Raw genomic sequence first — 25,850 nt, 5'->3', positions numbered from 1 at the left:
ATAATTAGTCAAGCTACGTTGACACCTTTGGCAACGCGTGTTCAAGGCCCATTCCTATGAAAAGTCGATGTAAACAAGCATTTTGGGCTGCTGCGTACAAAACACTTGCGTTTACGGGTAGCTACACACGTTTTATGACCATTTTCGGGCTTTTCGTTCAAAAATGCGCAACCATTGAAAGCAGCTAGTTGAACCAGGTCAAACTTTGACCAATCAGAGACTGTGATTTGGTGGTGACATTGAAATTTGTTTATCTAGCAAACCCAGACATCTCGAGCCTGACAACGTCTGCATTTGTTTATCAAATAAAGATAAACAAAGGCCACTCTCCTGATATGGTAACCCATATCAGCCAATGCAAGAACAAAAGCAATGAACCAAACTGTTTCTGTCTTGTGCATAAATTGTGAGATTTGGACCGTTGCAACATTTCGTACCAAGACTCTCCCAATAGTAGGTGGTGGACATGCGCTAGTAAGCAGTAAAAAAAGAAGAAGAACACATGCATGTTAGCACGTTCTTGACCGCGTGTCAAATATTAATTGTACATTTAAAATGTACATATTTCAGTTTTAGCAAACTATGACAGCTTTTTTTTTTCTTTTGTTTTTTGTAGTCAATTTTAAAAAAAAGTTGCACAGAGCTACACTGAACTATTTAATGTTGGTAATAGAAATATGCAGTAAATCTAGCCACAGGGGTTGCAATCTAGCCACAGGGGTTGCAATCTAGCCACAGGGGTTGCAAGCCAGTTACTTCTGTGCCGGTCCCAAGCCCGGATAAATAGAGAGGGTTGCGTCAGGAAGGGCATCCGGCGTAAAAATTGCCAAAATAACCATGCGAATCATCCACAACACTTTAATACCGGATCGGTCGAGGCCCGGGTTAACAACGACCGCCACCGATGCTGTTAACCTACAGGGTGTCGGTGGAAATTTGACTACTGTTGGTCGAAGAAAGAGGGGAGGCAGAAGGGTCCGTGGCCAGAGAGAGAAGGGAAAAGGCAGGAACATAGGTTTGAGAATAGGGACTCTTAACGTTGGCACACTGACAGGGAAAGGCAGAGAGCTGGCAGACATGATGGAGAGAAGGAAGGTAGATGTACTGTGTGTGCAGGAGACAAGGTGGAAGGGCAGCAAGGCACGTAGTATTGGAGGAGGATACAAACTGTTCTATCATGGTGTTGATAGGAAGAGAAACGGGGTAGGAGTGATTCTGAAGGGGGAGTTTGTAAACAGTGTTCTAGAGGTGAAAAGAGTCTCAGACAGGATGATGAGCCTAAAGTTAGAAATTGAAGGGGTGATGGTGAATGTAGTCAGTGGGTATGCGCCACAGGTTGGCTGTGAGTTAGAAGTGAAGGAGAGATTCTGGAGTGAGTTGGATGAGGTCATAGAGAGTTTCCCCAGAGGAGAGAGAGTTGTTATTGGAGCAGACTTTAATGGACATGTTGGTGAGGGCAATAGAGGTGATGAGGAGGTGATGGGCAGGTTTGGTGTGAAGGAAAGGAATCTGGAGGGACAGATGGTGGTGGACTTTGCGAAGAGGATGGAAATGGCTGTAGTCAACACTTACTTCCAGAAGAGAGAGGAACATAGAGTGACATACAGAAGTGGAGGTAGGAGTACCCAGGTGGACTACATCCTATGTAGACGAGGTCATTTGAGAGAGGTTAATGACTGCAAAGTGGTGGTAGGAGAGAGTGTAGCCAGACAGCACCGCATGGTGGTGTGTAAGATGACTCTGGAGGTCAGGAAGAAGAAGAGAGGGAAAACAGAAAAGAAGACCAAGTGGTGGAAGCTACAGAATGAAGAAACTTGTGAGGAATTTAGGCAGAAGTTGAGACAGGTCCTGGGTGGTCAGGATGAGCTTCCAGATGACTGGGAAACTACAGCAGAGATTATCAGGGAAACAGGTAGGAAGGTGCTAGGTGTGTCATCTGGAAAGAGGAAAGACGGTAAAGAGACTTGGTGGTGGAATGAGAAAGTACAGGAATGCATCCAGAGGAAGAGGTTGGCTAAAAAGAAGTGGGATGTAGAAAGGACTGAGGAAGGTAGACAGGAGTACAAGGAAGCGCAGCGTAGAGTGAAGAGAGAGGTGGCAAAGGCCAAACAGAAGGCTTACGATGAGCTATATGACAGGTTAGACACAAAGGAAGGAGAGAAGGACTTGTACAGGCTAGCCAGACAGAGAGACAGAGATGGGAAGGACGTGCAACAGATAAGGGTGATTAAGGACAGAGATGGAAAGGTGCTAACAACCCAGGAGAGTGTACAGAAAAGATGGAAGGAGTATTTTGAGGAGCTGATGAACGAGGAAAATGACAGGGAAAGAAGGGAGGAAGATGTGGTTGTTGTGGAGCAGGAAGTAGCAGAGATCGGAAAGGATGAGGTTAGGAAGGCTCTGAAAAGGATGAAGAGCGGAAAGGCCGTTGGTCCTGATGACGTACCTGTGGAGGTATGGAAGTGCTTAGGAGAGACAGCAGTGGAATTTCTAACGAGGTTGTTCAATAGGATTTTAGAGAGTGAGAAGATGCCTGAGGAATGGAGGAGAAGCGTTCTGGTTCCGATCTTTAAGAACAAGGGTGACACGCAGAACTGCAGCAACTATAGAGGAATAAAGTTGATGAGCCACACAATGAAGCTGTGGGAAAGAGTAGTGGAAGCCAGGCTTAGGAAGAAGGTGGAGATTTGTGAGCAGCAGTATGGTTTCATGCCCCGTAAGAGCACCACTGATGCCATTTTTGCTTTGAGAATGTTGATGGAAAAGTACAGAGAAGGTCAGAAGGAGCTGCATTGTGTGTTCGTAGATTTAGAGAAGGCGTATGACAGGGTGCCGAGGGAGGAGCTGTGGTACTGTATGAGGTCGTCTGGAGTGGCAGAGAAGTATGTCAGAGTAGTTCAGGACATGTATGAGAGAAGTATGACGGTGGTGAGATGTGCTGTAGGTCAGACAGAGGAGTTCAAGGTGGAGGTGGGACTACACCAAGGATCAGCTTTGAGTCCTTTTTTGTTCGCTATGCTGATGGACAGGCTGACAGACGAGGTAAGACAGGAATCTCCCTGGACAATGATGTTTGCGGATGACATTGTAATTTGCAGTGAGAGTAGAGAGCAGGTGGAGGAACAGCTAGAGAGGTGGAGGTTTGCTCTGGAAAGAAGAGGCATGAAGGTCAGTCGTAGTAAGACAGAATACATGTGTCTGAACGAGAGGGATCAAGGTAGAAGCGTTAGGTTACAGGGGGCTGAGGTGAAGAAGGTGCAGGAGTTTAAGTACTTGGGGTCAACAGTTCAGTGTGATGGGGATTGTGGAAAAGAGGTGAAGAGGCGAGTGCAGGCAGGTTGGAGCGGGTGGAGGAAAGTGTCAGGAGTGTTGTGTGACAGAAGAGTGCCAGCAAGACTCAAAGGAAAGGTGTACAAGACAGTGGTGAGACCAGCTCTGCTCTATGGGTTAGAGACGGTAGCAGTGAGACAGAGACAAGAGGCTGAGATGGAGGTAGCAGAGATGAAGATGTTGAGGTTCTCCTTAGGAGTGACCAGGTTAGACAGGATAAGGAACGAGTACATCAGAGGGACGGCTCATGTTGCCTGTGTTAGCGACAAAGTCAGAGAAGCCAGACTGAGATGGTTTGGACATGTTCAGAGGAGGGATAGTGGATACATTGGTAGAAGGATGTTGGAGATGGAGCTGCCTGGCCGGAGGGCAAGAGGACGGCCAAAGAGGAGATATATGGATGTCTTAACAGAGGACATGAAGTTGGCTAATGTTAGGATAGAAGATGTTCATGATAGAGTGAGGTGGAAAAGGATGATTCGCTGTGGCGACCCCTGATGGGAAAAGCCGAAAGAGAAAGAAGAATAGAAATATGCAGTACTTGTTTTTTAAGTTTTGCACTGTTCTTAGCTTTTCACCAAAACTTTTTGTTTTAAAATTGTCGAGACTTCCTTGTTGGAATAGCTTCTCAGGCCCCAAACAAAGAAGGAGCACTGTTACCCCATTATTCTTGTCTTGTCTTCATATGTTAAATTTTTTATAAGAAGTGTGCTGCATAACCCAGATTTTCTGTCCAATTTTAGTCTTTTCTTTGTTTTTGTACGTAGAGAAACATAGAGTAGGCTTATCAAGACTGTTGTTTTTTGGGAACCGGTAACTTAGATAAATTTTCATTTTTTTAGATATTATTGAGTGTAAAAACAAAGGGATCTTGTTAATTTTTTAGGCATCAACTATCAACTTTTAATTAAGTCATGTTAAACTCAGAAGAGAAAGAAATAGCAATAGTTTTATTTTTTTTATTTATTTATTTTGCTGTTTTGAAAAAGCATCTTTTTTCTGACAGCAAATCACAGTGTGTCAAAATGTACCAGGCATAATCTGGCTAAATATTTTAGTGATTAAAAAGTGATTCATTCACTGCTTTTATTTTTATTAGGGCTATTGAAATCACAATGATACAACCACATCGCAGTTTTTTGGAAGTAAATAGGTCAGCCTTCAGAGCACATCTCAAATCCGATTTTGATGCGGCTGTCTGTGCTGGCATCCAGAAAACACGGCTGAGTCCTTTGTTTAGACTCAAGCCTGCCTCTGTGATCAAAAGCTGCTCCACTTAAACACATCTTTTTGCCTCTTTAAAACTTTTGAAATACTTAAAAAAAATAAAAAAAAATAAAATCTCATCCATTATCTTTTACACAAGAACCAGGCCTGAACAATGATTAGTAAATGTATCGTTATCGGGATATCATCTTTTGCAATACACGAATTGCAAAACACGAATTGCAAAAGATGGTGTAAATTGAAATAAATGGTAAACTTTAATGTTAACACACATGCTAAAACAATCTTATGGCCGTATTTCAAGAACAATTGCATAGACCTATAGACCATAAACCATAGACTATGTTAGATGCCTCCCATTACATAAACAAGAGTCATAATATAAATTATGTAGACTTTTATTTAAATACCAATATTAGATGTTTTTTGTTTCGCTTTTTGTTCAGGTGTTGCTATTCATATTGCCTCTGCAATATTGATCACTAGTATTCCGCAACACAAGTTTTCCTCATTTCATGCAGCCCTAAGGCTACATTCACATCACCCTGCGTTCAAGCAGCCACTTCCAATGAAAAGTCGATGTGAACCTGCATAAATATATGTTTCTGGCTTTTGCGTTCAAAACTTTCACATTAGCTACGCAAGTTTCTACAACCCTTTTCCGGCTCTACATACAAAAACATGCGGCCATTGAACGCATGTTTAAAGTTAAACCAGGTCAACCTTTGACCAATTAGGGACAGGGATGTGGTAGTGACGTATGGATGACGACTTTCTTAACTCACGGAAGTGCCAACTGATCACGGAGGAAAAATAAATAATTACGGTTCGTGCCTGGCCAGAATAATAGGAGAAGGTCTTTTTATCAGAAAAGAGCTAAAAGATAGAAAAAAGCTGGGAGCAAGATTTGCTAGATTAGCACCACTTTGACATTTCGCAGTAGGCCTCTTACAACTATAGGTTGCGGACATGTGCTAGTAAACAGAAGCAAAAGAAAAAGAAGAAGAACCCCACCCTTCTTGTCCAGTATAAACGCAATGGTCTAAACCTGCATTCTCGAACGTGCGTCACATGCCAAGTGTGTACGAAACCTTACAAAAACACACAAAAATAGGTGGGATGCTTTTCCATGTGGATTCCCGAGACATAGCTATGTGCATCTGATTCGCTATCGTAGCATTTGAACATGTGATAATCAAGCTGCATTATGGGTATACAAGGACGGAAAAATGACCAATTATGGATGTGATGAGGATGTGATTCATGTGCATAATAGTGCACATTGCTCTTCCTCACACCTTTCCCTTTGATCGTGTCATTATCTCCTCCTCTGTTTGGGCCTGACATTTCTCCGTCTAGTCGTTCAACTCAAGTGCCCCGGCTATTTGGCACATGAGGATACATTTCAGTTGGTCTGCTCAGCTATGCAGCAGTGTGCCGCCACAGAGTCCTCAGAGATTCATAAGAGAAACTGAGAAAGAGAGAAGCCCATTTGGCTTGCCGTACCACTTTGCAACTTGGATTCCTATCGTGGTATTTTTCTCCAACTTTCCGAGTGGCTAAATCTGAATGCTCCCAGTTGACAGCTTTCCTGTATCTATTAAAATATATATTTGTTTCTTCTCCCCGTGCCACATTTTCAGGCTCGGCCCTCTGGTGGGGAGTAGTGGGGGTTATTAGGTCGTGTGCACCATGCTTTCATCGGATCATCCAAGCGTAGCAGTGGAAAATAGAGTCAGCAAGAGGCTCCAAACTCTGTGGTCAAAAGGACACCATGACAAACTATCAAAATAATTTTCAAGTTGTATATTTTCTGTTTATTGTCTTTGATGGCGGGAGGCTAAAACAAGGCAAAGTAGACAGCTGAGCAGCAGCCGAAGTGGTTGGTGTGACCAACAGTTTGCTGTAGACATTTGGCTAATTCCATGTATCTAACCATTCTGCTTGAAATCACAAGGAGCACAGTTCTTTTTCAGGCTTTTGGAAATAAAAGTGCTTCATCTCAGTCAGGCTGCATGGATCAGAACCAAAATAGATCAGAATCCAATCTTCGCTTCCAAACCTTTCAATGAAATTTCTGTGGCCCTTTTTACCACAAACACTCACTTCACTGACTTGTTTTTTATTGTTCTTTAAGTTAGAGCTGAAATGTAAGTAATGTGTTCCCAGGGCAATGCATTCTTATTCCCGGACTTTACCTGCATCGAAGGTCATTCTGTCCCGCTGTGGTTCCATGCATGTGCAGCACCTCTATGACACACAGGTCAAACTTCACACCTCTAACAAAAATGGACTGCTGTGTTGTATCCATCTTGTCTGGGCTTTTAACAAGCAGCGATGTAAAAGCTATGTAGCTGGGGGACTTTTTTGCCGGTATAGTTAGCGACTAGTTTGACATGAACTCTTCAACTGTTGATGGAATTAACTTAAATCTTGCAGATTCTGAAGTGGAAAAAAACAGCTTAAGGCTGATATCCAACACATTGTATTGGGATTGCTGATTCTGTCAAATACTGATGTATACCCTTAGCAAAAGTAGTTTACATAAGTGTACTACAAGTATACTTAGTCTATGCTAAAAGTGAGGCAGAATACTTGAAGTTTACTTTCTATAAACTATCTATGTACTGTAAATATGAAATGCTCCATTTTAGTGTGAAGAAGTATTTCGTTATTATACTTCCTACACTACACATGGTGTATAGTAGACTTGTTGTACTTGTACTCAAGTGTACTCAATAAAGTATACTCTTTTTGGCACTGATCTGCTGTAGCAATTGAAATTCCCCAACGTGGGATCAATAAAGAATATTTTATCTTATCTTATCTTATCTTATTTTATCTTATCTTGTCTTAAAATAAACTTCAAGTGTTTTACGTTTTGCTAGGGGTTTTGTTTCCTGTGACTACCGCCATCGCCTCACATAACAAGAGACATTCCTGGTTTTTCTCCTTAAAGCTCAAACATGAATTTGCCTTTCTGTCTTTCTTGAATCATCCCTATATCTGAATCCCTTTTTCTTTTTTCTGGAAATTTTGGGATCATTGTTTGTATTTCTCAATTCTACTCTTAGGGCAACCTCAGTGATGTGGAAAAGTGTTGTCATTGGTAGAGCGGTCAACCTCTGATTGGAGGATTGCAGGTTCAAAGTGTCCTTGGGCAAGATACTGAACCCCACATTGCTCCTGGTGGTTACAACTTGAGGCACCAGAACCGCCATCAGTGTGTGAATGTGTGAACAGTACTGTGATTGTGAAGCATATTGGGGCTAAAGCAAGGAAGAAAAGGGATATAAAAATGTACACCATCTGTCATTTTACATGAGCAACATGAAATATGAGAAATGTAGTTTATTGTCACTGAACCCCATTGACTTATCCTTTACAAATCCATTAGATTATTGAAGTGCTGCCAGCCGCATAAAAGGACGTAGCGGACCTCATTTGGTCTTGACTTTGAGACGTGTGAACTAAATTGACAGGTTGAATAAACAATGAAGAGCAGCGGCAAGCGATGGAACTGAGCTGTGAGAGCAGATCGAATGTATGGCAAGCTGTTAAAGTGAAATAAACGAACTACTGAGCTGACTGAAATCATGAAATAATTAAAGAAAAGTTTGATCACTCTATATTTTTGAAGTGAGCATTATGAATTGTATTCATGGAGGCTCCAGCTATATTTTGAAAATTTAAGTGATGTGAGAACTCACAATTTTAACCAAAGGCACCGTGTTTTTCTGAGAATAAGTCGCATTACTTTGCATAGTTTAGCCAGGGGTGCAAATTATACTCCAGAGTGATTTATATGTGATTTTCTTTCTTCTTCTTGTGTTTTGTTTTTTCGCTGAACATTGGAGGTTTTTTTTTAAGTAAATTGGAATATTAAATTAAATTTTAAATCTAGTTGAATTATGACCTAGATCGGAATTTAATTATTTCAGCAAACTCTTATAAGTTTTGTTAAATGGTCTTATTTTTCAGGACTGAGTAATCATCTATAAGTATAACAGAACAATACTTACACCGCCATGCTACATTTATTTGATGTGATGTTTTGGGTGATGGCCATAGTCTTTTCTGAGTAGTTTTTTGATTTTTAAAGAACTTTATTGCGTTTAGATCATATGAAAATACAAACAATAAAAATGGGAAATACATAGAATCAGATAAATGCAATTTCAAATATTGCTTTTCTTCTACCTGTCATGGGAATCTTTCCATATAAACCTTTTTAGGTGTTGACTTTGCACCAGTCACATCAATAAAACTTACACGGATGTGGACATTTTCTTGTGTGTCAGCAGAAAGTTTTTTAAAGCTTTTGCAGATTCCTGCTTTGAGTTGAAGTTTAGATTTCTTTTATTACAATTCAACAGATGCTTAGATTCAACAAAAGCAGATGCATGCTCCCGCTCACATGCACACAGTATTTTTCTCTATGAAATATGGAAGGGATGACCCTTCTGCACAACTTTACTGGCTGAGAAACACGGTCACAGTTAACTCTGCATTGCATCATCAAAGACAAACCCACTTTCACTCTCAGGACACTTTGCAGAAATATAAAGACGCAAGTGGCTGTTTTTCTCTGCTCTTCCTTTTTCTCTTTCTATCTTTAATGACACGCTCGCTTGCTCCTCTACATTACTTTGAAGTCACAGTTTTCTCCAGAGAAGCAACCAGCTTTTGTCAGAAAACTCCTCTTCAGCCGCATAAAATTGAAATGGTGTTTTTGCTGTGTTCTGACCTAATTTAGGAAAAACGGAGTGGCGCTATCAAGATCAAAAGCTTTAACAACAGAAAGCAGCATGAATCCCGGCTCTTCATCTTCCCCTGGATCTCTTGAAAGCCCACAAAACACTGTTGCCTCTCTAGTTTCTACAAGAAACTGATAAAATGACAAGTGGGTGGCACAGATTTAATAACAACAAAGTTCAGCTGTCACAGCAGAACCCGTCTTGGGTTTTCCCTGAGAACTTTGTTTTTCACAGCAACTCAATTAAAAGCCCTGAATAAAACTATCAATTAGTAGGGGTTTGTTCTTTTTCTTTTTTTTTTTCCTTTTTTGCTTCAAAGGAAGACTGTCCTTGCAAGAGAAAAGCTCAGGTGAAAACATGACTTTAACACCAGCTTTAAGAGCTCCCTCTTTCATTCATTCTTAAACCTTCCCCCTTTTAAAAGCCTTATTTGCGCCATCTGAAGTATTTATATTTACAAGCAGGCTCCTCGCTATTACTTATGCATGCTGTTTCCATCTCACTTAATAATTCACAATGCCTCATAACCAAAGGGGACAGAGAAAGCATGGTCCTGAGAGCCTTACCCCACACTGACTTTCATTTTGCTGTAATCATGCGTGTTTTAAAATAAAAAACATTCAACAATGACAGAAATGATCAGAACTCAAACTCTTTGAATGTTAACAGCTCCAACATGTGTAGTTTGCCTTGGCAAAAGATGCAGGCATCATTGGTTCTTTATGAGAGCTGCCTCTAGAGCAGTGATGCCTGACCGGTGGGCCGTGAACTAGTACCAGTCCGTATGACAGTTGGTTAAAAAAACACAACCTACATTTTTTTTACTTTTAAAGTCTGTTTCAAAAGGAAGTTTTATTTTGAAAACGACTGGATTTTTCCCACATTCAACTCACTTTTGATGCATGTCAAGTCGCTCGATGATATGTCGGTAATACATCTGCTACTTTCTTAAAGCGGCTGCTCTGGCAGCTAAAAAGAAACTCCCAAGCTAACAAAGTTAAACACAAAAATAACATATTTGTAAAGTTTCTTTTCACAGAAAAGGGTGAGTGAGGAAACAGAAAAACAACCTTGGAAAAAAATTGAAAAAATCGTAACTGCTAGGGTCGTCAGTTAAAATAGTCTTTTTACGACCAAAAAAAGAATATTTTTGGATGGAAATGGGGAACAATATGAAACCATTAGAAATGTGGGTGTGTTTAACAGAAAGCCTTAGTTAATTAACATGCCTGCTGTGGAGATAAAAATCAACAGAAAAGCCGCCATATTAGAAAAGAGTATTTTTTTTAAATGAATTTGTCACATGCAACTCTGACTACAGTGGCACAGACATAAGGGGAAAGTGAGGGGTGTGTAGCAGCTATTCTGCCAGTGAGGGAGGTTAAAAATGGGGCGACAAGAGTAGGAGAGGGTAATGCTTGCAGGTCATACAATACCACTTGCGGCTTTGATTTGTATTAGATTTATTCCCTTCAATGAATGTAGAGTTTTGAACAGTCAGTGTGCATTCACACTGAAGTGAACTGCACCAGGGTTCACTTGGGTTCATTTCTTCCTTGTCTCATTTCAGGCTAGACTGTACATCTGCCATCAGGTAAAGTGAGCCCTCTGAGAAAAAGAAAACAATTTCCAGACAAGAAAAAAATATGAAAGCACTTTAAAAAAAATAAACAAACTGTAGAATTGTGTTATCAGTCAACATCAATAGTCTACAGAAGAGGAGGAAGCCCTTACACCTGGAGTTTTTGTTAAGGATACAGAATCATGCTAAACTTAGTAGTCTCACAACAAGTACTTCATGTTAATCGCAGTCCTTGGCGGAACCATCCACAACCCTGCTGCCATCTGTAATGCATGCAGCACTCAGCTGGTGCTTTATGATCCAAGAAAGGGTACTTCATCAGACTGTGTCTGCTGATGGAGTGCTGGGTCAAGTTATTTGAAAATAGCAGGGATGATTATGTTTAAATCCATTATCCCTTGCATGAGCAGAGACCCCGTGAACACCTTTTTGTTAAAGATCCACCTGCAGCTGAGTGTTTCTATTCTTCCCTCACAGTCAGCTTAGAAACAACCAACTGTGGTGCCAAACCAGCATCTGCGGCTTTGAATCAGCGCCCCACTCCGCTAGCTGTGGACATATGAATGTTTTCTCTACCTTTGCGGGTATTCTAAAAGCTATCATAGCGTTTTGCCTTCAGGCGATCATCAACGGTGGTTGTCACATGGTGAGCACCTGGCTTATGCTTTCAGCTTAGTGAACACACAGAATCGCCTGAGGGCCCTCGTCATGATAAGCCTGACGGAAGAGTAATGGAATGGATCTGCAGGCTGATATAAAAGTTGCAGTCTGGTTTCCAAAATCTCTCATGGCGGGATGGCTCTCTTGGGATTCCGAGGCAAAACAACAATCTCTTTTCCTCTAACTACGCCATTAATTATAAGTGTTTTTTTTTACCAGGACGGACTGAAAGCATCAATAACCATAGACATTAATCCTGTGCATGTGTCTGTGTGCTTGTCAGGTTTGTACAACTCTGCAGACAGCTGGATGATCGTACCAAACATCAAGCAGAATCATTACACAGTGCACGGATTGCAGAGCGGCACTCGCTACATCTTTTTTGTCAAGGCTATCAACCAGGCAGGAAGTCGCAACAGCGAGCCCGCCCGCCTCAAAACCAACAGTAAGTCAAAACACACACTACAAAAAAGGCCCCTTAGAAATAAGTCATAAGTTCTTACCCTGGCAGATTTTCTTCAAAAAAGCAAATAAAAATCTGCCAATAAGTTCAGGAAAATGGTCTTACCTACCCCGTTTCAATGTTATCGTGATTAAAAGCAGTCATATTGTGATGTCATGAGTTACCCAATCAGAGAGAGTCAGTACATCCTGACTATTTGATTCAGAATTGCTTAAGTGTATCTGGATTTTTTTGTTGCAACAATGCAATTAAAATCCTATTTCTGGATTTCTTCCTATGAGTCCAACCCTGATGCATAAGCCAAGAACAGCTGGCAGACGGATTTTCAGGTATCTTACAAAAGCGAGAAAGCTTCTCTTTGAAGAAGGAGAAAGCCGGCATCTTACAGGAAATACATCAGGTCATCTGGGCTTCTGCTTCCGCAGTTCATTTGAAAAGAGCTTGTGTAAGGATCCAGCAAACAGGCCACGGGAGAGCTTGTCTTATTTTCCACTCCCACTCACCTGTCAGCCTCCACTGAGTGGGGATGTGTGAGTGGACTCACTGGCGTTGCTGCAGACCTTGAAAGTATTCAACCTGCAGCATTTCTGGCACAAGCCCCACCATCAATCTTCTGAGGACGGTTTGTCCGCCGTCAGCATCTGAGCTGTGAAGCTTTAAGATTAACACAGAAATGCAGGAGCACCAGGTGAAGGAGAGGAAAAAAGGTAATGGATGAGTATAAAAATAAAAATCTTCTTTCAGATGTTTGAAACCAGACTTTATCTGTTCTTTTACAAACTGACACAAAAGTGTCCTACTTTTAAGTGGAATTTATTTTTATTTTATTTTATTTTTTAGAATCAACCTGCAAAGATGTTTGAACAAAATGACATTATAACCCTGTAAAGCTCACTACATCAAAGAGTTGACAAAAAAATTAAATTTTCAGGAATATGTGTGTTTTTTAATAGAATTAACTTTGATCCACACATTTTAACATGTTCTAACTGTGTTCAATACAGCAAGTAGTCATTTAAAAAAAAAGAATAACAATAGATGCGTCAGTCTCGCTTTAACCTTCTGAAAGTTTTCCCACCAACACTGTTTTTTGAGATTTCATTGAAGCAGCCATTTTGAAATGAGCATCAAAAGCCTTTCTACTGTCTCTATAGTGGAATGATAAATGCACCACAGGGCAAAAAAATGGACCAAATTATATACATTGGAGTTTAAGGAATGTCTGCATCATACTAATGAGATAGGGGTCACAAAAATGAATGTATCAAATACAAATGGTCATGTAAAGTAATAAAACTTTAGTCAGAAACGTTCACCCTCGCCGTTTATGAACTCTGTCCTCTGGTTTGACAGAGAAACGAGTCCAAACTATGTAGATAATTTGTGTATGTTCATGGCAGCTTGTCATTTGATTTTTTTTTTTTTTTACTCTTAAAATCGCTCTTAAATAGTAGACAAAATGCAAAGAAGCTTGAAAGTACTTGAGAACTCCTCCTTGCTGTGCTTAAGAGTCAGACTCTGGCGGTTTGGATAAACTGGCACTGACTCCCTTAAGCTTGGTAATATATGCATGTGCAGATCTGCCAGGGGAGGATCTACTTCTGACAAATATTTCATCTTTTTTTCCACTTGCATTTGTCCTGATGTGTCATTTATACTTGAAAAGCTATAAACTTTCAAATTTGTGTTTTATTTTTCTGTCATTATTGACCGCACAACTTTCACTTAAAGCCTAAAAACACAGCAAAGAGAAGAAATGTCAATGCTGGAGAGTTTCTCTGAAACATTTAGCAATCTTTTCAAGCAAGTCCTAACGGGAAAATAGAGGAACACACTGCACAATTTTTTTTTTAAACTGTGAAGGAAAATAGATGTTTTCACTGAAATCATAGAAACAGACAGACATTTTTAGCCCATGTGTTCACACTGAACAAGCAGGGCAGTGGGAAGTTTTACTGTTAAAAAAAAAGGTCAATAAATTTTAAAAATATGATTTTTTCTTAACCAGGTAATCTAGACGTAGAACAAGGTATCATCTTTGCTCGTAGGATGAAAGAGAAAAAAAATGTTTGTATATTTATAGATATAAATTATTGTTATACATTTTCCACAATATAAGGTTCATCTAAACACCTTAATTTTTTTCAAAAACATGAGTGTGCCTTTAATACAGTTCTATTACTGTAATAGGATCATTGATGTTAATTTAAAGCATGGCGAGGGTTTCCTTTGATAAATCAAAGCCAGCTGCAAATCTTGACAAACACTCACTATCACGATTCTTATAGAACACCTCCATTATGATTGTCTATCATAGTTGTCCATCTGCTGGCTTACAACACACAGTTGGCTTTGTGGATTCTGAGCACGGGTAGATTTCATAGAACCTGACAAAGCAAGCTATCTGAAATGTGATTGAATAAAAACTCTGCCAAAATGTACAATGCTGTCTTCAGCTCAACAGAGTGGATCTCATGTGACATGACAAGAATAGACCATGAAGATTTTTTATTTTATTTTGGTTGCTAGCGTCGACGTGCTTTAGACTACCGTAACTCTTCAACCTTTTATGCAATTGTTTCCAATGTATTTTGAAGCTGATAAAATCAGCTGACGGGCAACAAATTACAGAGAAGTGTTTGACGTGATGAAAACTGGTGTTTCTTCGCATCAGGACAGCTCTGGTGTTAAATGGTTAAAAAAAGAAGCAATTTTCATTTCATTTTTATGAAAATAAATATTAAGTCTAGGCTAGTAAACACCAGCTGACCCAAACACTTTTTCTAATGCATCTTTTGATAATAAATCTCCTATCCTAATTTGTGTTTTAACATTGCTATGAGGATAGAAAACAAAAAGAGATAGTATTAATCTAAACAACTTTGCAATAGCAACAAAGCCTGCTGTGATACTCTGCTAGCTTCCTTTTCTGTAGCAGTATTCATATGTTTGACTTCCAGTTGACTTCAGTGTAGTTTATGTCTCTTTCTGTCAGTAAAAGTCACGTCTTCTTTAATAACTAAAAAAAAAAGCTTGCTCAAAGTTGGAATGACACATGGGCCATAAGCTGCTTTTGCAAAGGCTGCTAAGTTACGACTGGTGCGCCTTCTTTGCACTTTGAAGGTCTGTCTGCAAAGATATGAGAGCAGAATGAGGATAACGCTTTGAGGAAGTTTTCAGCAGAGCCACTCAGATGAGTCTGCAACTGTGTGTGCAAAAATGCCGCAGTGAAGTGTTTGAAATCTCCTGTGCATTTTTCCATTTACACTTTTAAAAAAAACTCTTAAAGTGATTACATTTGATTAGTGTGAGCAAGCTAATGTGAACAGAATCTGTGGTTTCTCTGTTGTTGTTTTTGCAGATTTCAGTATATTTTTTACTATAGAAAATAGTCAAAACCTGCCTCCTCAGAAGGGTTTCAGTTATTTTTTTAATTCAGACAGTAAAGTTAACAGAAATTTATACGGGTGTTGCTATTTAAAGCAAAAATAGAGCAGACTTGCCTGATCTTAAGAGTTTACTTAAACTTTTTGCAACAATATTTAAAGTAGGCTGCTCGACTCTTACCATCCGTACCAACTGGCAACATCTTACCCTGAATCCGTATCATATGAACCTGTTTGCTCAATCATCTAATCCAGTTAGTGTCTCACTTGGGATTAAATAGGTGTAATAATACAATTTAATTCAGAAAAAACTAAGAAAGACTTCATTAGTACAGGAGTGCATACCATATTTTCTGATTATTTAATGAGAAATTTGTACATTATTTATTGTTATTTACTTTAAATCTCTTGGTTAAAGTTTAAAATCCAGAATGGACTGCAGCTGTGCTTTATTTCTGGTCAGGACCAGATTTGAAGATGTAAATCAAATCTAGGGATCACACCACTCATGTTGGATTCATGATTTTATTTTTTTTATCATAAACTGGGAATTTTCCTGTGTCTTTACTACTTGTAAACACCATAGCCAGAATAATACTTTAGCTAGAAAAGCTTGATATCTGAAATATCGTATGCATGTGAATGTTTTGTGTCTCTGTTCCTTGCGAGATGCTTAATTCCATTCATAGAAGTTTTTTTGTTTTTTTTTTACATTTGGTTCCTGTTTTCCTTATTTGTTTATTTCAATCTCCCACATGTCTTTGCCTCTTCTCTTCCTTCCCAGCCTTCTTTGTTTTGTCAGATGAATGGATTCCCAGATTAAAGAGCCTTGCTCATCCGTCCTGGAGAAGGCGAGTCATGTTTGGATTAAAATGGGTCACAAAAAAAACTGATCACAAATATCTTTCTTTGAGAAGCCTATTATTTTTTTCCCCTCTGTGCTGTGCGGCTGTGCGGGGTTTGTAATGGCAAGCTTTGGAGCTGCAATGTTTTTTTTCTATCTGTTACTAGAGTGGAAGGATTAGCTGCCTCGTTTGCTCAGGATGAGCAGCCCAGGAAGCTTTTAGCCTAAGCTCATCATTTTTCAAGGAGAGCTTTGCAAAGCAAAGAATTTTGTGACATGAAGCACCAACAGATCCTGGAAAGCCACACATTATCACATCCCAGTCTTTTTAAAAGTAGAACTCCCAAGTATACACTGTAATGCTGCACAATAGAGCAAAACCCTAAATTGTAGTATTGGATGAGCTATTGTCCAATATTTCCTAGCAACAAAATGTAAAGTATGTGAGATTCATAATATTATGGGACCACAAGTCAATCACAAGGCACAATTATTTATTGCATTTATTCAGGATTTAGTTTTTCTGTGCTAAATAAAAAATAGCTCCCCTTTGTATTTTCTCAGTTGAGATTTATTTTTCTTTTATCCTGGAAAATTATTCATATTGTGGATGGATGTGTCTGTGTTAAAGTTTCTTTTTTTAATGCATTTGTTTGTTTTTTTGCTGGTTCATAGTGTCTTTACACTATAAATGTGGAACTTTCAAGGTTGAATGTAGGCATGGACAGGGGTGGGGGCAATGTCCCCTCTAAATGCTGCGACCCCCCCCCCCCCCATAATGGGATGGGCAGCAAAAATCCATGGTAAAAGTAAAGACATTTAAAATTATAGCAAAAACATAATCCACGAAAAAAACAAAAACAAGCAAACAAATATGAAAATGAAACAGACAAGAACAGGATGGAAGTACAAACAGAAGATAAATGCAACCACAACAGGGCACAAGCCAGTGTCCTGCTGATGCCTGTCCCAAGCCGGGTAAAAGCAGAGGGCAGTTTTAGGAAGAGCATTCAACATAAAACTTTATGGACATATCAAATAGATCAAAGGAGAAGACAAATTTCCAATGTCCAATCTGCGTTCAGCTCTTGTTCTACAATTACATGACAGCAATAACACTAAAAGGATTTACTTAGATAAATATATTTTTGGAAATTAAAATTTAAATTGCTTCTATCAACAAATATAGCTTTCCCTATAAAGAAAAAAATATTTGTGTAAATAAAGGTTTTCTTGTATCTTGAATGCAATGATAGATCCGGTAATGGCTCCACATCCCATCATGTGCAGTTCAGTTGCTGGGACAACAGTGTAGACCATGCCTTGATGCTTTCCCAAGCTTTTTAGGTCACTTTAAGGCAACTGCTCATTGAACTCTGTGTTGCTAAAAGCGAACAGAAACTCTAATGCTTCGCTTCAAAGGTGTGCTCTCAGCGAACATGTGAAGGAGCTCACAACCCCCTGAAAAACATATGAATTAAGCATGATAAAGAAGGGAGCGCACATCCATGCATGTATGCTTGTGCGTGATCTTTTTTGGCTCCAAGTCAGAGTGAACTGTTCGCAGGTTTCAGCTTGACCGAAGGCTACGAGGAGAAAGATGGAAGGAATAAGAGAGTGGATGGAAAGTGACAAACTGAGAGTGGGAGCCAACGTGTTGTGTGAATAAAAAATAGACACCAGATAGCTCTTTGCAAGGTGTGGAGAGCCCAAAGGAATCAGACACCCAAAGCTTTTTAGGCAGTTAAACTGTCGAGGAATTAGTTAAAGTGAAAGAAACATTAGTTTCCTGTTCAGAAGGTTTTTTTTTTTGTTTGTTTTTTTTTTTTTTTGTGGTGCAGATTTATTTCCGTATTTAACAGTGTTTGAATAAAGTGCAAAAATTAAAAAAATAATTCACTGTTACTATTATTTTTATTAAAAACGATTATTTTCTGTATTAAAAATAATTAAAATAGAAATAAACGTTCACAGGTTTGATTCAAACCGATTCAGATTTGTAGCCATGTGAGCAAGAACATTCATACATGCAGACTTTGTCAGTCTGCCAGAGAGGCCAGGGGAAATATAGAGAACTGTAGATGCTTTCAAACAGTAGCATTCTGGACACTTTATGAGTTCTAATCTGAAGAAAATACTTAAATACTTGTCTTCTAGATCCAACACAGAATCTTGTGGTGTCATGATCTGGATTATTGACAGCCTTTACAGACAGAAGTCCCAGATATGCAGATAGAGTGTAATACTATAATTACTATTTACTAATTTACTATAATTCCGCACATACTAATGCTGTGTTCACACCCAACAAGATCGGTGGATCAGGGGTGCCCAGTTTCAATGTTAAGTCTATGTACATACATAATCAAAGGTCCCGTGTCAGGCCTGCTGTTTTGGCCGGTGCAATGAGAGTTTAAATGTCTGATCTCTGGCAAAGAAGACGCCTCGCGTCAACCAATCAGGAACTTAGCTTTGGCCCGTGTCATGTTTATGACGTGATCAATGGAAGGAGCCAAAACCAACAAGGAGGAGAAACTAATCGTTCTCTTCCTGAACTTCATAATATTTTTCCTTTTTCCATTGCGAAAATAATGAAAAGATCAACAGATTTTATTTTTGTTATTTTTCCCTTCTCGGAATAATGCAGGGCAGAACTACCAGTACCATGTAAAAATGCAGATTACTCTTTCAAAAAATTGTGATATATTGTCTTTGGTGCAGTCTTTGGACATATCAGAATATACATGTACATCTTATTGTGACATTTGCATTGTGATACGTATTGTATTGCCAGACACAGCGCTACAAAGAACATTTAAAGGACTTTTAGGGATCATCTCATCCATGTAAGACTATTCCAATTTTATTTAGTCTAATCTAACTCTTTTACTGAAACATTTACCAGATCTTACGCCTTTCTGTTCATATGGTCATATGGTCATATGTTAGACATCTAGCTGTTCCAAAAGCCCACACCTGTTCTTAAGTGTAAACCTCACTTTTTATATATATATATATAAAGCACAAGTCGTAACAACAAAGTGTACCTCTTCCTCACAGAAGATAAATGTGAAGGCAGGCCTTGCTTTAGGCAGCTAAGCAGCTGACAACACGAACTGTTTTGTTCATATTTATTTTGTCATTTTGTCTGAAAAGAGTTGTGGACATCCTGAATGTGCAGACAGCTCCTGCAGGGACTCTGTGTGTACATTTACAGCGTGCATTCTGTCAGTACCAAGTCACTGTTAGATAAGCAGCTAAAATCCAAGCTGAAAATATCTGCTGTCAAAGTGCCCAATGGGTACACAACGCTCTCTCTGTTAAAGGACTTACAATAATATTTACCCAGCATGCATCTCTGATGACAGCCCTCAAGCTGCCATGCAGCCCCTCAAGTAAACAGTGGGAGATGGAGGGGATATGAGGGAAGAGGAGGAGGTTAGGCTCAGGGTACAAAAGTAAATAATGATGCAGGATTGAATGGTTTGATTCCAGCTGGGATGCTTGTCAGATTAACAAAAACAACTAAAATGGATGAAGATGGAGAAGGAATAAAGAAGCTACATCCTGGCTTTGTGTACGCTATTATGAGGATGCAGTAATTTGTGGTTTGAACATTTTTACAAACCTTTCATTTTCATATTGAATTTTAAGAGATTACTAATTTCTAAAGTTTGTCATTTCTTCTGCATAAAATTGCTGTGAATGTTTTTTTTTTAGAGACTTAGGCTTCTTTTTAAGATCTTGTGATCTACCGTATTTTCCACACTATTGGTGCACAGTTAATGAATTGTCTATTTTCGAATTTATGTCAAATATAAAGTGCACTGAACTACAAACCGCATTAGATGCGACAAAAAAGTCAGAGATTAGTCCATCAGTCAGTCAGACTTTATTAACTGCATTCATGGGAACTCTAGAACTAGAACTATGTAAGTAACACGTAATTCTGAAAATCCCTTTAACATCAGTAAACACAACCTGAATTAATCCATGTATAAAGTGCTCTAGATCATACTGCTCACTGCCATTTTTTTTTAAAAACATTAATGCTTTTAAGTGTGCTTTATAGTGCGGAAAATTTGGTACTACCATCCATACACAACCTATCTCATCCAAAGACTGATGGTGTTTGACTAATCTGCTCTAAAGAAGGCTTACGTTATATTGATAACACCCGTGACGCGCGTTCAAGTGACCACTTCCAAGGAAAAGTCTATGTAAACGCCTGTAAATGCACATTTCGGGCTTCCGCATTTAAAAGTCTCGCGTTCATGCATAGCTATACAAGTTTTTACGACCGTCTTTGGTCTCTACGTACCAAACACGTGTCCATTGCGTGTTCATTGAAGATTAAACCATGGGGAAAATTGACCAATCAGGTACTCAGATTTGATAGTGACGTGTGGATAGCATCCCTTTTAATTCAAGGAAGTACCAAGTGTTTGAAAATTGATCATATAGGAGAAATTAAAATTTGGGTCCGGAATTCTATGATCAAGTCTGTGGAATAGAGCTGTGAAAGAAAAAGCCTGGAGCAAGGTTCAGGAGATCTGCACCGCTTTGACATTTTGCACTAGGCCTCTTCCAACTGTAGGTGGCGGATGTGTGCTTGTAAACAATACAAAATAAGAAGACACCCCTCTGTGCTTTTCCATTGTGAACACTAAGGGTTAAGTGTGTTCAAGATCTCACGCTTAGCGCGTTTTTAAATGCATTTCAAAATCCGGTGTGTCAGTTACTATTAAACTGCACCATATAACATATTTTGCAAAATTAAGACTTATACAACATATTAACAAAAAGAGGCCTGAAGTTAATATTTGTCTTTCTTTAAGGGACCTCTGTTTTTTCATTTCTTTATCCATAAATAGGAAGCACAAACCTAAAAGACAGAAACATAACTTTACGTCTAATATCACAAGCCAGAGGTAGTCAAAAATGTAGGTTTTAAGGCCAATATTTAGTTGTTTCTTGCAGCCATCAGTTATTTATGTGCGTTACTTACAATGAAAGGACAGTAGGGTCTAACTGAAAACATTGATTTGATCTAACCTTACAAAGACAAGCAAGTACCCTTGCTACTAAAAAAAAAAAAGCAAAAACAGAAAGGTAAATAAAACTAGAATTAAAACTTACTTAATGCAACAGCAACAACTATCCCTTTCTGAATATGAAAAATGCAACGAGACTGAAAACAGATCTATAACATTTTGAATGCTGAGGTTTTTTCTGGTGTGTAGTAGTGTGTGGTGCTGTAATGGACTGGTGAATCATCCAGGGTATACCCTGCCTGGCAGTGGCTGGGATAGGCTCCAGCAACCCAGTGACCCTGAAAGGGATTAAGCAGGTTTAGAAAATGGATGGATGGATGCAAGTTTTTATTGAGTAAAGCTGAAAAAGATCAAGACCTCTGTCTTTGTCTTTTTACCACACATAAACAATTAACCACGGTATGTTAATTAATAAATTGGAACGGTATGGCATTAGGGGGTTAGTGCTAGACTGGATCAGAAGCTATTTGAGCAACAGAAAGCAGTTTGTAAAGGTTGAAGGTGCTTGTTCCCAATGTTTGGACATTGTTTGTGGTGTCCCTCAGGGGTCGGTTCTGGGACCAATATTGTTTATTTTATATATAAATGATTTATTTCAGGTTTCTAACAAATTACGGCTAGTTCTATTTGCTGATGATACAAATGTGTTTTGTGATGGGGATGATTTGCAGCAACTCATTGAAATTGTTAAGAAGGAGTTGGAAAAAGTGAAGCTGTGGTTTGATGTAAATAAGCTTTCACTAAATTTAAGTAAAACAAAAATGATGTTATTTGGTCACCATAAGGGTAAAAATAGTAACATTGACATGCACATAAATGGGGTGAAGCTTGAAAGAATTTATGAAAATAAATTTCTTGGGGTCATAATTGATGACAAACTTACCTGGAAAGCACATAGTAGCTACATACAAGCTAAACTATCCAGAAGTATTTCTGTCTTAAATAAAGCTAAACTGGTTCTGGACCACAAATCACTCCGCATGTTATACTGTACATTAGTTTTACCATATTTTTCTTATTGTCTAGAGGTTTGGGGGAACAACTATAAAACAACATTACATTCACTTTCAATACTTCAGAAGAGAGCAATACGAATCATTCACAAAGTCAGTTACCTTGAGCACACAAATAGATTATTCATAGAATCAAAATTACTCAAATTTTACGATCTAGTAGAGTATTGTACCGCTCAAATAATATTCAAGGCCAAAAACAATTTATTACCGACGAATATCCAAAGGTTATTTATCACAAGAGAGGAAAAATACAATTTTAGGGAAAAAGATAAATTTGTCATACATAAAGCACGTACAAATAAAAAGAGATTCTGTGTTTCAATTTGTGGAGTGAAGTTGTGGAACAGAACCAGTGAAAGCTTGAAACAATGTCCAAACATAAAATAATTTAAATATAGATACAGAAAGATGATCATGGATAAATATGAGCAAATACAAAAAAATACAGAATGTCAGCATTTATAAATCTGCATACTTTGACAATACGTTTTGTTATTCATTTGCATGTTGTTTGGAAATGAAAATTACATGTATATATGTACATATACACTTGGGTATGGCCCTGGACTTTGATGGTGGGAAAGTAAGGGCTTAAGGTAAAGGGGGGTGAGAGTTTATAAGATTTTTCTTCTTCTCACTCCCTTTTGGACTGGTGTTTATATAATTTTGTTTTGTTTTGTTTTATATATATATTTTTTTTTTAACTCCCAACCTGTTTTGCAGAAAACAGGATGAGATCTTTGTCCACTGACACTAAGTTTGTTTAATCTTCATCTATCAGTCAATACGTCACTGAATTATTCATCTACATACTGTATATATATATATATATATATATATATATATATATATATATATATATATATATATATATATATATATATATATTTTTTTTTTTTTTTTTTTTTTTTTAAAGCGTAAACTTGTATATCAGTCAAAAGAGAGCAGTCTGCTCCCAGTTAAGTGGCAGAATGCCAAAGATGCAAACAGAGAAGAAGGATTTGGATGGTTGGCACCTATGTAAAAGTCTGTGCAAAGTCATGTTAGACTATAAGAGACAGTCGGTTTAATACTGCTATCCTGGTGAAGTAATTATTCTGGGAAATTGCTCTTTTTCCATCTTGATCCTGTTAGGAGCAGCTTATTCTACTCGTTTTGCAAAGAAAGCGAGGCAAGAAACTGACACAGTAGAAATATAGTCAATTACCCAGTCCTAGATGATGTCCCATTGCAAAATTTTAGCGGGGACCCAGCAGGACCAAAATGGAACGGAATTACACATCATGCTTGTTCCTCGTTCCTCCCACAGTGGTCCCTTTTATCCTTTTTTCCTCTTTCCTGGCTGCTGTTTCTTTTATGTTTTTTACAAGTTCCCATTTAAGACTTCCAAGTCTGTAACAATGCACAGCTCCGAGGCAGTCTAGCGGGGAGCTATTATCATCTCTGAAGACAGTTGGAGATACTTCTAATTACTACTGAATTACTGCAGTGGAGATGGGCTCATCATAGGAACTGAGTAAAGAAGATACAGTCAGCATACATTCTAAATCCACCCCTTTTCTTCGTTTGTTTGTTTGTTTGTTTTATCCAAAACCTTTAATTTCTTTCAAACAGTTTGAAGCTGCTGAAGAAGATATATGTTTTTTTAGGCTCCATAAATGAAAACATGTTTAAAATTTAGTTTGGAAATGTCAGATTCATGTGCTAGTAGACACAGCACACTCACTGTAAATTTAAATCCAACCAAAGCTAGAAGAACATCCGAACAACGTCATGAAATAAAACGTGAGATTGATGAAACATTGGCAAAGATATTGTAGACATTGATGAATTAGCCTTGAAGCTGAGCTAATGCTCTACTTTATTTCCACCAAAAACATTAATTTAAGAAAAAAATCCCTTTAAGAAGTTTAGGTGCCGGATTTCCCGCTCTACGAGGCGCACTTAAAAGTTTTCATTGTTTCAAATAATTGACAGTCCGCTCTTTAATCCTGGAGCACCTTTTTATGGGTTAATTCTGGCTACGGTAATTTTGAGAGTCAAAACTTCAGTCTGATTTTTTTTTTTTTAATGAGTTACAAATATAGTTAAGAGTTATTGAAAATGCGCTAACGCGGCCAACGTGTAGCAGTGTTGGACTGCATTTTATTAGGTGTTGCAAAGAAGTTTGGAAGTTAGCGTAGTCACAGTAATGATTAGTGGTATTAGTCTTTCTTATGTGTTGCAAACAAGGTTGGGAGTTACAGATTTTAATACAGTGCTGCAGCTAACATTGCTACTGGAGCGTGTCACAAAGAAGCTCTAGAGTTAATCAAGCCTGACTGACTGACAGACTTATCTCTGATTCTTTTGCCTCATCTCTACAGTACAATGCGCTTTACATGTGACATAAATTCGAAAATAGGCCATTCATTGACGGTGCGCCTTATAATCTGGTAAGTATCTTGTTGCACACTTTAACTTCAGTTGACCTATCTATCAATGTTTTTTTTCTTCTTCTCTGCTCTGAAAAATAAACAGCCACTCGATAACTGGTCATTGTCTTCTTAGCTAGATATGTTGTCATTCTGAATCCAGGTATCTAGAGAAAGAACCAATAGGCTGAATTAACAAGCATTGTTGTTGTTAAAATAATGCAGTGGGATAGTTTTATTATGATTAGGCCACACCCCCATTTTTTTGCAAAGTCAAGGAAAGAAAAATACAATATATCTAAAAATCCTACATATATCACCTGTATAGTGGGGTAGTCAGTAATTATTTTGTCAAACTCTCATTTAGCTTCTCTTAATTAACAGAAAAGGATTTTGATCAAAGTGACTGTCAATCTTAAGTTGTTAATCAGATCATGTGGAAAGTGATTTATCAAAACAAAAATCCTCATCCACATACATCTAATTTGTGTGTTTCGGTTGATTCCTGCATTTTCTATTTTGTTTTGAAGTGTCGGGAAATGTACATTTGTCAGTTCAGGCGGATTCCTGTCTTCCTCCTGCTAATGAAAAGTGCATGACTCAGTGCCTCCCCTCCAGCACGAAGTTGAACTTTCATCAGGCTGTAGTGAGTGTGTAGATAATCAAACGGAGACACAGTCCAGGATCCAGTTTGTGTGGAGTCTGATTTGACACCATAACAAAGTGCTCTGACCTTGCCAGATGCAAATTCATGTCCCCTGTTTATGCATCCGCCATTTGGCCAGTTGCATCTGCAGCTAAAGCTCGTCTTTCTCCAGTTTCAAGAATCCAACAGCCCTTCTGAGCATGTCTCCTTTTGGCCGTTTGTTGAGTTGGCGTCGGCTGTGGTTGTTGCCACGCAAGTGTCTCTGTTGTCACGTGCGTCTCCTCCGACTTTGCGGCCCCGGCCGGAGCCTCTCAGGAGTCATCCCCAGGAAAGGCATGACAGAGCCCCAGTGTTTGGAAATGGCTGCGCTGGCAGCGATAAGCAGTTCAAAGAAGAGAGCGCATTAATGTAATTGGCTGCCAGCAGCACATTTGCCTCATCGTCTCATATCCGCACGCCGTAGCGCACATT

General features: G+C 38.7%; 1 protein-coding gene across 4 annotated transcripts in view; it reads left to right on the top strand.

Annotated features, from left to right (window-relative positions):
* Positions 1 to 25,850, top strand: part of mid2 (midline 2) — a 181,003-nt gene that overhangs the window by 148,342 nt on the left and 6,811 nt on the right. For all 4 annotated transcript variants that reach the window (XM_078954094.1, XM_023959096.2, XM_023959097.2 and 1 more), the window contains one exon: positions 11,840 to 12,001. In XM_078954094.1, coding sequence (XP_078810220.1) covers positions 11,840 to 12,001 — 162 coding nt within the window. The remainder of the gene's footprint in view (positions 1 to 11,839; positions 12,002 to 25,850) is intronic.

Source organism: Oryzias latipes, chromosome 10 (genome assembly GCF_053564925.1).
Source record: "Oryzias latipes strain Hd-rR chromosome 10, Olatipes_Hd-rR_3.1".
Lineage (NCBI taxonomy): Eukaryota > Metazoa > Chordata > Actinopteri > Beloniformes > Adrianichthyidae > Oryzias > Oryzias latipes.
Note: the sequence above shows the minus strand (reverse complement) of the source record. Positions and strands in the feature narration are given on the sequence as shown.